Genomic DNA, 12,841 nt, shown 5'->3' on the forward strand with positions numbered 1-12,841 from the left:
CTGTGGTCTCTTCTGATCTACAAGGAGTATTTTCCAGAATTTTTGGACTTAGTATAGAATTCCTCTTTTTGGAAGTGATTTCAAATCAGTCTTAAGATAGCTACAAGGTCTCCTCTTCTCTTTTCCCACATACTTTTTCCTGATCTATGTATGCTTGGTTCACCAAAAAGACTTGCAACAGATGTCCAAGAAATAGCACACGGTGACTTGGAAATAATTTTCTACCTAAAGGTAATGTGAATTTAGACATTCTTTGCCTTCTAGTTGTGCCAACGTTGTAGGTTTTATATTCCTGTTTTTCTACATTTAGTTTTGGAGAAATTATGTTAGAAAAGTTAGGATTTATTCAGCCACCATTACTCTGATTACCAAGAATTCCACCTATAAATCTGAATCTTTATTTTGCAACAGGTTTATACATTTTTCTACTTGAGACATATTAAGCCTTTCATTTTAAATGTTATAAAATTTAAATGGAAGAAATCAGTATTAATAAAGCCATTTCAGTATTAGTCAAAATAAACATAAATTTTATTTTTAAATTTTAATTTTATTCCAGTATTATAGTCACTATAAAGAAAAAGAATAGGACTAAAGGCTAGCCTACAAAATTCAGTGTCACTATAAACTGAGGTAGATTTTATTTTAACCTAACCAGCTCTCCTGATTTTGTGTCAAATCTAGACTAATACAATTCTTTGAATCCAAGAAGGTTAGATTATACTATCTCCAAAAGATCTTTTATATTTTAAATATCAAGTACCTGCAAAATTTTTACACCATATACATTTAGACATATCTTTATTTCATTGTTGAATTTAAAGTCCAGGAGAGACTTCAAGTGTCTGTTCTAGCACTTCCAACTCTAGTGGAAGTTGCCACTTGAGTAATAAAGCAGAACAAAATGAAAATTAACAACTCTTCTTCTGAGGTCCCAGGGCAACTTCTGCCCCACCCGCCAAAATGGAGACAGACAGACAGATACTATGAACCATAAATCACCAGAGCCATAAACAGAAACCGCCACAGGAATCAGTACAAGAGTAGGAAAATCTGAACTGTAATTAATCAATCACTGGAGGCTCATTTTGGACAAGTATAAAGATTAACAACTTTAGGGGGACCAAGTTTTGGAGGTCACACCTACTCTTATGTGAGTTTTACCTGTAGGACCTCTATTAGATTCTCATAGTAAATCGAAATAATCAACTAAGATGATATAAAATAGTCCAAATATACATACAAAGGATGATAAAGAGTGAGGTCCAAGGAAACTGGGGTGTCAAGATATATTATCAGAATAGATTAAAAAAAATCCAGCCATATACTATTTACAAAAATACACCTTAAGTATAAAGATATAGGTTGAATGTATATGTAGAGAACTAGACCTGTCAAGAAAATATTAGCCAAAAGAGAGATGTAGTAGCTATAGTAATGTGAGACAGTAGATTTAAGTAGTTTAAAACAGCATGCCTTACTAAGGACAGAAAAAGTCAGTACGTAATTAAAAAATTCACCAAGAACACATAACAATTCTAAATACATATAAGCCTAATGAAATAGTCCCCAAATATCTAAAACAATATGTATTAAACTAGTACAATATATACAGAAAATGACAAATCCATTTATTGTGGTAAGTGTAATTATTGACAGGTCTCACTGAGCCAAAACCAAATACATAAATAAAATACAAAGAATACAGATAATCTGAACACAAAATAAGACTGAACTAACAGACATGTAGAATCCTGTATGCAACAATTAAAAGAATACACATTTATCTAAAGTTCAACTGGAACATTTAAAAACTGATTATGATTTAGAAAATGAAGCAAGCCTTAACTCATTTTAAAGTGTTCATAATCTATTGTTAAAGGCAAAATAAACTAAGAAACACTGTAATACATCCAGTCATAAAAGTGTTTTTATAAAGTGTTTTGGTAAAGACTGAAATATACCATCTGAAACAGATTAAGTACACACAGAATTAATATCTGGAATATATGAAGAATTTCTAAGAAAAAAATCAACAACCCAGCAAAACCACAAAAAGGTAACATTTTACCTTCATTAGGCCACAAAATATGCAAAACAAAATGAAAAAACATAAAGTGAGAAACACAGGAAGAAGAAAGGTAAAGTGTACAGAAGAAATTTTCATAGATTACTATAGTATATCTGGTAAAACCGCTTGGCAGAGCCACTTGAAACCTCACAGTACAATTATGATGGATACACTCAACCCAGCAACCCCTCCAGAATCACAGCAGCATGTCCACAGACGTAGCCTGGGCATCATTCCTAACATAACATGCAGCAAAATTTCTAAACAACTGGAAACAACCTAAACGTTCTCTGACAGAAGTACTGATAAATGAATTGAGGCACATTCTTTCCTACAAATCACTTGTACTACCTGAATGAGTTACACAGACAAATGCCTGAAACACTACATTGAGTGAAATAGCAAATGCAGATGAGAATGCTATTATGTAAGATTTTAAAACTGTGTTGAAATAATAATAGTATGCTTAAATAACAAAGAAAATAGAAATTAAATCCATTATGCAGGGTTCCTTTGGGAAAGAAGAGTGAGACTTGCAAAAATTACAAAGGAAGTACATTTCTAATTTTCTTCTTTTACAAGGGAAGGTATCTGCAGCAAATATGTCAGAATTGACCTACATTACTTCTGGAAAAGTAACAGTGTTTGAGGTATTGTGCTCTGTATTCTGCCTTAAAATAACTTTTCAACTCATTTTTTTTTAAAGTGTAAGAGGATGTCTGCCTCTAAATGGAGTGACTGGTGGAAGACCAAAGAACCCACCAATATCAACTATAAAAAACAGTGAAATACACCAAATACCTGTTCTAAGACATCAGAAAGCTGCTGAAGCAAGAAGGACTGAAGATGCCAAAACTCTAGAGGGATGAAAGACTTGACTTCCAGCTAGAAGCTCCTGGTGAAACTGTGTTTGTCCTTCTTGTCCTTCTAATACTTCTTTTAAAAAAGTAAACTTCGTATTAAAGTATAACATAAATGAAAACCCACAAATCCTAAGTGTGTGGCTCACTGAATTTTTGGGGGAAAAAAAAAAAAGAATACGGCATTATATTTAGCATAATCCAGAAACCCTCTTTGTCCTGTTTCCAATCATTATCATCTTGTCTCAAGTAAGGTCAGAAACCCAACCTCTAGCACCACAGATTAATTATGCCTGTTGTTGAACTTTTTTATGAATAGCTTGTGTTTCTTTGTGCCTTCCTGGGATGATTTCTGCAATAAAAGGCACAAGGACCAACAGAGTATCCATCTGAAAAGTGGCAAATTTTGACCCCCTACACCTCAAACCACACAAAAACCAAGTTCCAAATGAACAGTAGATGTAAAACCCAAAAGCCTATTTACAAGAGAAAAATGTATATATGTGTGTGTATACACACACACACACACACACACACACACACACACAGACTGTGTTCTATCCGCACAATGGAATATTATACATCAATGAAAATTTACAAAGTGTATCTCCATGCAACAATAACAGTGAAGAATTTCACAAAGATAATGCTGCACAAAAGAACGCATGTTGTTCCAATGATATGAAGTATGATATTTATCTTATGAGCTCAAAAACTCTAGTAATTCAAAACTCTATTTGGTATTACTGTTTGATCCTTAGAAGAAAAGCAGTAACAAACCCAGACACTATTAAAAAGCAGAGACATTACTTTGCCTACAAGGGTCCATATAGTCAAAGTCATGGTTTTTCCAGTAGTCACATAAGGATGTGACTATTGTATGTAGTACAGAATCAAAGGGCAAAAAGATATACTGCAAAATGAACTCCCAGGTCAGTAGGTGTCCAATATGCTACTGGAGAAGAAGGGAGATATAACTCCAGAAAGAATGAAGAGACTAAGCCAAAGCGAAAACAACACCCAGCTGTGGATGTGACTGGTGATGGAGGTAAAGTCTGATGCCGTTAAGAACAATACTGCATAGGAACCAGGAATGTTAGATCCACAAATCAAGGTAAATTGGAAATGGTCAAACAGGAGATGGTAAGAGTGACCATCGATATTTCAGGAATCAGTGAACTAAAATGGACCAGAATGGGTGAATTTAACTCAGATGACCATTGTATCTACTGCTGTGAGCAAGAATCCCTTAGAAGAAATAGAGTAGCCTTAATAGTCAACAAAAGAGTCAGAAATGCAGTACTTGGGTGCAATCTCGAAAACAACAGAATGATCTCTGATAATAGCAATCCAAGTCTATGTCCCAACCAGTTAATTTCTTCAATCTGAAAAAGTTGAAGTTGAATGGTTCTATGAAGATCTACAAGACCTTCTAGAACTAACACCCAAAAAAGATGTCCTTTTCATTATACGGGACTGGAATGCAAAAGCAAGAGATACCTGGAGTAACAGGCAAATGTGGCTTTGGAGTACAAAATGAAGCACAGTAAAGGCTAACAGAGTTTTCCCAAGAGAACACACTGGTCATAGCAAACACCGTCTTCCAACAACACAAGAGAAGACTCTACACATGGACATCATCAGATGGTCAAATCCAAAATCAGATTGATTAATATTCCTTGCAGCCAAAGATCAAGAAGCTCTATATAGTCAGCAAAAACAAGACGGGGAGTTGACTGTGGCTCAGACCATGAACTCCTTATTGCCAAATTCAGACTTAAATCAAAGAAAGTAGGGAAAACCACTAGACCATTCAGGTATGACCTAAATCAAATCCCTTACGATTATACAGTGGAAGTGACAAAGAGATTCAAGGGATCAGATCTGATAGACAGAGTGCCTGAAGAACTATGGGCGGAGGTTCGGTACTTTGTACAGGAGGCAGTGATCAAGACCATCCCCAAGAAAAAACTGCAAAAAGGCAAAATGGTTGTCTGAGGAGGCCTTACAAAGAGCTGTGAAAAGAAGAGAAGCAAAAGGCAAAGGAGAAAAGAAAAGACATACCCATTTGAACGCAGAGTTCCAAAGAATAGCAAGGAGAGATAAGAAAGCCTTCCTCAGTGATCAATGCAAAGAAATAGAGGAAAACAATAGAATAAGAAAGACTAGAGATCCCTTCAAGAAAATTAGAGATACCAAGGGAACATTTCATGCAAAGATGGGCACAATAAAGGACAGAAGCAGTATGGACCTAACAGAAGCAGAAGATATTACGAACAGGTGGCAAGAATACAGAGAAGAACTATACAAAAAAGATCTTAACAACCAAGATAACCACGATGGTGTGATCACTCACCTAGAGTCACACATCCTGGAATGCGAAGTGAAGTGGGCCTTAGGAAGCATCACTATGAACAAAGCTAGGGGAGGTAAGGATGTGAGAGCTGGGCAATAAAAATGGCTTAGTGCCAAAGAATCGATGCCTTTGAACTGCGGTGCTGGAGGAGGTTCCTGAGAGTCCCTTGGACTGCAAGGAGATCAAATGAGTCAATCCTACAGAAAATCAACTGGAACACTCACTGAATGGACTGATGCTGAATATCCAATACTCTGGCCACCTAAAACTAAGAGCGAACTTACTGGAAAAGACCCTCGTGCTGGGAAAGATTGAAGGCAGGAAGAGAAGGGGATGAGAGAGGATGAGATGGTTGGATGACATCATCAACTCAACGGACATGAGTTTGAACAAACTCCAGGAGATAGTGAAGGACACAGAAGCCAGGCGTGCTGCAGTCCATGGGGTCACAAAGAATGAGACACAACTGAGCGACTGAACAACAATCTTCAGTAACTGCTCCATGAACTACTCCACCATCAGAGGTTGGTGGTTCCTTCCATAAACATTCCTATTACCTATTTCTATTTGCAATACACTTAATCTCATATGTAGGTTGTAAGTTTTTAATGAGTTCCTAGGGCCTAACAGTCTTTCAGGTAAAGGAGGTATTCAAAGCTGGACATGACATCTCTTCTGCATGGAAACAATTTTTCCCCTTTCAATGAAAGAACAATGAAACATTTAACTCAGAATACACAAATTCCAAAATCTATAAAATTAAGATACCCTTTTAATTTATGACAAATTGTCTATACTTAATATGACATTAAAAATAAGCAGATATCCTTGTTTCATTTGGCAACTTAGCAGGCACATTCAACATAGAAACAGGCTAATTCTAGTTGCTGATATATAGCAGCACTTTCTATTTTTTAAAAACAGGTCATTTCTTTAACTTAAAAAGTTCCATTACACAGTCACTTACCTATTCCTAGTTCTCCTTTCCCTCTAAACATGTGGAGTCCTTTTTCCACTGGTAGTTCTAGTCTGAAAGTGAAAGTCGCTCGGTCATGTCCAACTCTTTGCAACTCCATGGACTATACAGTCCATGGAATTCTCTAGGCCAGAATACTGGAGTAGGTAGCCCTTCCCTTCTCCAGGGGTTTTTCCTGACCCAGGAATCAAACCAGGGTCTCCTGCACTGCAGGTGGATTCTTTACCAACTGAGCTATCAGGGAAGTACCAGTCTATCTGCTACTGCTGCTGCTAAGTTGATACAGTCGTGTCCAACTCCGTGCGACCCCATAGATGGCAGCCCACCAGGCTCCCCCGTCCCTGGGATTCTCCAGGCAAGAACACTGGAGTGGGTTGCCATTTCCTTCTCCAATACATGAAAGTGAAGTCGCTCAGTTGTGTCCGACTCTTCGCGACCCCATGGACTGCAGCCTACTGGGCTCCTCTGTCCATGGGATTTTCCAGGCAAGAGTACTGGAGTGGGGTGCCACTGCCTTCTCCTCCAGTCTATCTCTGTTCAATTTAAACATGACCCTCTATGGGATGCATATTGAGAGTGAAAGGGATCTTAACTATTAGTCACTCAGTCATGTCCAACTCTTTGCGACCCTATGGACTGCGGCCCACCAGGCCCTCTGTCCATGGAAGGGATCTTAGGTGCTTTGCTAATTCTCTGATTGTATTTTAGTCCCTAATAAACCCTATTTTACGTTTACACTGCACATGCTCAGGAAACCGGTCCTCATGCCCCCTCTACATGTCAAAATCCTCAGACTTGTGAAAGGAAATTTACTTACCATCTTGTTAGAATCATTCCTTTGAAATGATCGAATGATTATTCTATCAGTCTTCTCTTGTTAGCAACCTTCATAATGAATTATACTATGTGAGCCTTAACACTATAGCTAAGGAATCTTCATGAGCTGAAACAAGGGCCCTCTTCAATTCAGTGTCTCAGCAACCCTAATCACTTCCACTAACTTCTCTACCAGTTGCTCAGCCGAGTTTTGTTCCCAACTGTATCTGTATTGCTGGATGAACTACTAATCAGACTTCCAGAACACATCTTCAATGCTGTTCTGTTACTGCTAAGATTAAAAAAAACAGCTATTCTTGAAACTTCTGATGTTCAGCCTTTCTGGAGATAATATCTCTCCCTCCTGCTTATGCTCTGAATAGCAGTTCATTTACAATAGTCTATGATATTATTTTTTCCTTCTTTCCTTTAAAATAAGGAAAGAAGATTTTAGGTTGAATCTAAAACAAGATTTTAGGTCGATGGGCTATACAAATCTCTGGGGTAACTACTCAACTTTACTATTTTAGTGTGAAAGCAGCCAAAGACACTATGTAAACAACCATGCATGGCAGTGAAGTAATAATGCTTATTTATTAAAAAAAACAGGCAGCCAGCACACAGAACATAGTTTGCCAACCCCTGCTTTAAACTCTCATAACTTCTGGGCTTCATATACCAGTATCATTGTAATTATCTTGAGTTTGCCAAGGGTTTACTGATACTGCAGTGAAAATTAGGTTCAAAATATTTTATCTATTAAACATGAGATATATACATAAGTGACTTTAAAATATTTGTGATAATAATAGTTACAAAAATAATTCTCATTACCTGGTGCTTAATCAGAAAATCTAACTGATCAGAACACATTCCCTGATAACTGAAGTTAACTTACATATTATCTAATTATGAAAGGAGAGAAGATAATTTAAAATAATATGGAAAACTAACAAACACAATCAAGTGCACAGAAGACTAAATGTATTATGCTAAACCTACACATAAATACACATAAATATATTATGCTAAGACTTCTTCAATGATCAATGCAAAGAAATTGAGGAAAACAACAGAATGGGAAAGACTATAGATCTCTTCAAGAAAATCAGAGATACCAAGGGAACATTTCATGCCAAGATGAGCACAAAAAAGGACAGAAATGGTATGGACCTAACAGAAGCAGAAGATATTAAAAAGAGGTGGCAAAAACACACAGAAGAACTATACAAAAAAGTTCTTCATGACCCAGATAACCACAATGGTGTGATCACTCACCTAGAGCCAGATATCCTGGAATGCAAAGTCAAGTGGGTCTTGGGAAGCATCACTATGAAAAAGATAGTGGAGGTGATGGAATTCCAATTGAGCTATTTCAAGTCCTGAAAGATGATGCAGTGAAAGTGCTGCACTCAATACGCCAGAAAATCTGGAAAACTGAGCAGTGGCCACAGGACTGGAAGAGGTCAGTTTTCATTCCAATCCCAAAGAAAGGCAATGCCAAAGAATGCTCAAACTACTGCACAACTGCACTCATCTCACACACTAGCAAAGTAATGCTCAAAATTCTTCAAGCCAGACCTCAACAGTATGTGAACTGTGAACTCCCAGATGGTCAAGCTGGATTTAGAAAAGGCACAGGAACCAGAGATCAAATTGCCAACATCCACGGAATCATCGTAAAAGCAAGACAGTTCCAGAGAAACATCTACTTTTGTTTTATAGACTATGCCAAAGCCTTTGACTGTGTGGATCACAACACACTGTGGAAAATTCTTAAAACAGATGTGAATACCAGACCACCTGACCTGCCTCCTGAGAAATCTGTACGCAGATCAAGAAGCAACAGTTGGAACTGGACATGGAACAACAGACTGGTTCCAAATCAGTAAAGGAGTATGTCAAGGCTATATACTGTCACTCTGCTTACTTAACTTACATGAAGAGTACATCATGCAAAATGCCGAGCTAGAAGAAGCACAAACTGGAATCAAGATTGCCGGGAGAAATATCAATAACCTCAGATATGCAAATGACACCAGACATATGGCAGAAAGAGAAGGCGAACTAAAGAGTCTCTTGATGAAAGTGAAAGAGGACGGTGAAAAAGTTGACTTAAATTCAGAAAACTAAGATCATGCATCTGGTCCCATCACTTCATGGGAAATAGATGGGGAAACAAAGGAAACAGAGAAAGACTTTTATTTTGGGGGGCTCCAAAATCACTGCAGATGGTGACTGCAGCCATGAAATTAAGACACTTGCTCCTTGGAAGGAAAGCTATGACCAACCTAAACAGCATATTAAAAAGCAGAGACATTACTTTGCCAACAAAGGTCTGTCTAGTCAAAGCTATGATTTTTCCAGTAGTCACATATGGATGCAAAAGTTGGACTGTAAAGAAAGCTGAGTGCCAAAGAATTGATGCTTTTTAACTGTGATGTTGGAGAAGACTCTTGAGAGTCCCTTAGACTGCAAGGACATCCACCCAATCAATCCTAAAGGAAATCAGTCCTGAATATTCATTGGAAGGACTGATGCTGAAGCTGAAACTCCAATACTTTGGCCACCTAATGCAAAGAACCGACTCATTGGAAAAGACCCTGATGCTGGGAAAGATAGAAGGCAGGAGGAGCAGGGGACGACAGAGGATGAGATGGTTGGATGGCATCACCGATGCGATGGACATGAGTTTGAGTAGGCTCCAGGAGTTGGTGATAGACAGGGAAGCCTGGTGTGCTGCAGTCCATGGGGTTGCGAAGAGTCGTACATGACTAAGCGACTGAACTGAAACCTACACCTTGGATGGTACCAGTGGAATTGCAGTGATTTTACTTTCCTATTTTGCTTATCTATGTTTCTATAATTAACAAAACAATTTCTATAATAATAATAAAAAAGTTACTCTAAAGCGTATGATGGAAAGTCAGAAATTTTGATAACTAAATATTTTAATGTAGTCCAGAAATAAAAATATTTAGAATTTAAATTAAAACACCATTCTATTCTACACTTTTTAAAAAATGTACATCTATTAAAATAGATATGTTAAAATTTTCATTTACCTGTCGGTTCCTTTCATCCATTATGCGTGTGATTTGTATTTTCTTCCGCCCCATTTTCAGTCACCTTTCCTTCCTTATAGTCCAAATATTTAAATCAAAAATTAATTTTCTTTAATACCCTAATGCATGGTACACAGCTTCTATTTCTTCAGCTTCTAGTTTGAGGGCTACAGCCAAAATTTTCTGTAAGATCTGAAAGAAAACACAAATTAGAAAATTTACGTTCTGTAGCACATCATGCAAATGTTATACAAATTTTAAACCTGCCTTTGACTATATTATTAGTTGAAATTTTTCACTACATAAAATTAGTAAACAAGTTGAAACCTTGTTAATTTTACCACAAAAATATATCCTGAAATTTTTCATGCCCCTAATTCTGGCTAAAAGAATGTAATTATAATAATAATAATCTTTTAAGTTTTTCCTTAATGCATATAATAACAGCAAATATCCTTAATGGCTTTTGATGGCCCCCACGTCAAATGATGAACTAATAATCTACATTTGTAGCTCCAATCTGCTTTTACAAATTCTTCCTGCAAACTGCCCTAGCCACTAGCAAAATTACTATTTGTCAATCCACAAAGACATCATATGCTTTCATAATAATACATACCTAAATGAAACTATTCCTTTAGTCATTTAATTAACTCTTCCTCATCAATCAAGATTCAGTTCAAATGTCATCATCCTGGATGAATAAAAGACCAATAGCCCTTGGTAGAATAAACCACAGCATCTTATCCTGTACGTAAGTCCAAAATCGTTTACCTCTCAGACTGTGAATCTTTCAAGAATAACGATTTCCCCCCCCATTTATCTCTATAAGAGAATGACTGGCAATGATACAATTTGTCATGCTCTGAATGATTGTTTCATCAAAACCACAATGCTATTAAAACTTAAATAATAAATATTTATAGAGGGGTGGGGAAAAATCTTAAAACAGTAATAAATTTTCAGGGGAATCTTCTGAAGTATTTTTTAACACTGTACATGTAACTCTGCAGAATTTGATAACTGTACCGTGCAAATCCAGTGTTTGATTAAATCTGGCTTTTGCTCAAAAGCAGTGAGCTTTCAAGTTTTATTCGTTATTATCTCAGCATTTCTTACATTTCTTCCCTTACTCATTGTTATTTCATTTATACAAATATTAATTGATAATCTACTAATAACTAACAACCTATGCAAAACAGGTACTTTGAAATACTGAATGAGGTACCTATGATAAAATGGTCAAGGAAAAAAGGCAAAATTTCTGACCTCACCATTCAGAGTCTAGTAGGGGCAAACAGACATTAGTCAAACCATCATACAAATGAGTACATATAAAAACTCATTTATCTGACCTAAATTCATGGTCAGGGCAGGCTTCACTAAGAACTGCTTCATACTCAAACCAGAGTATGCAGGTGTTTATGCCAGACAGAGAATAGTATGTGCAGAAACTGTGTGCCAAGAAAGAGCAAGAAACAGGAGAGGAAGGGAAGGATGGCTAGTCACTTGTAGGAATCAATCAAAGAAGTAGCTGTGCTGTAGAATGTCTGTTTCTTAACAGACTATAATATAAACCACAGAAGTTGGCTTATTCCAAATCATGTTCCCTAACAAATGACAGTGCACCCAACTCCCATTATGAAAACCTGCACTGTAGCAAGCAAGACAAATATTCACACGTTTCTCCGCTAATATGTTAAATTCTATAAGGTATATGCACTGTATTATCTTGTATGACCTGTAAAATTCTAAACATATCTGAGCATTTTGCTTTTGACAACAATGGAGTAGGTTGCTTCAAACCAGTATGTCCCTGAGAATCACTAGAAAAACAGAGCAAAAAGTAATCTGTTTAAAACTGAAGAACTTTCAAGACAGTGAGAATTTGCACAGAAATTCTTCTGAGACCTAGATGAAACAGGTGGGACCAGACTTAAGACTCACTGATTCTTAAAACATCAGCTGAGAGTCTGAGAAGCTAAGCAGAGCTTTCAACAGTTCTTTGCAGAGGGGCACAAAAATTGAATTCAGAGTCTAGTTAGAAGGAACACCTTCAGTGCACACACTGGGCAGCTGGAGAGAATCCAGAGGACGACACTCTGTTTTATAAAGGCAAACCAGAAAGAGGACAGGCCACAAAAGGAAAGAAGTATAGCTTCAAATCACTTCAATCTGACCATATTAAGGTAATGTAGGCTACACCTAGTATCATTAGCCTAGCTGCATACCAATAAAATCTTCCCAAAAGGTTTTGGAAAAAGTAAATCTTATCAGCAAAAAGACCCCAAATTACAATTATCTTATCATTTTTCATATAAAAGTCTACAGAAAAAGAGCCCAATCAAGATCTGATTGAAAACTAAGACTTAAAATGGCACGAGAAATAGACCCACAGTAGATCCAGAACTACTATTTTAATACACTATTGACCAGAGACATATTAACACATCTTTTGTTACCTGGATGATACTGACTGGAGATGTTTCAATATTCATATAGAACAAATAACCAGCCACAGGGTTAGTTTCTGCAAAAATCCTCCAGTCAATAATGTGGTAAAATAAGCTCATTTAATGTGTTAAGAGGAGTTTTTTGGTTTTTTTTAAGAATTTTAAACAATGCTAACAACATGGAAAACAGAAAAACACAATTTTAAAGACAGAAATTAAGAAACTGATGGATGACTTTAACATT

The 12,841-nt window shown here is 36.7% G+C and overlaps 1 protein-coding gene across 10 annotated transcripts in view; it reads right to left on the minus strand.

Annotated features, from left to right (window-relative positions):
* The window catches only part of MEF2A (myocyte enhancer factor 2A), a 201,174-nt gene that overhangs the window by 89,113 nt on the left and 99,220 nt on the right, over window positions 1-12,841 (minus strand). For all 10 annotated transcript variants that reach the window (XM_061158584.1, XM_061158591.1, XM_061158590.1 and 7 more), the window contains one exon: window positions 10,145-10,336. In XM_061158584.1, coding sequence (XP_061014567.1) covers window positions 10,145-10,198 — 54 coding nt within the window. In that variant the 5' untranslated portion in view covers window positions 10,199-10,336. The remainder of the gene's footprint in view (window positions 1-10,144; window positions 10,337-12,841) is intronic.

This window comes from Dama dama, chromosome 13, assembly GCF_033118175.1.
Source record: "Dama dama isolate Ldn47 chromosome 13, ASM3311817v1, whole genome shotgun sequence".
NCBI lineage: Eukaryota > Metazoa > Chordata > Mammalia > Artiodactyla > Cervidae > Dama > Dama dama.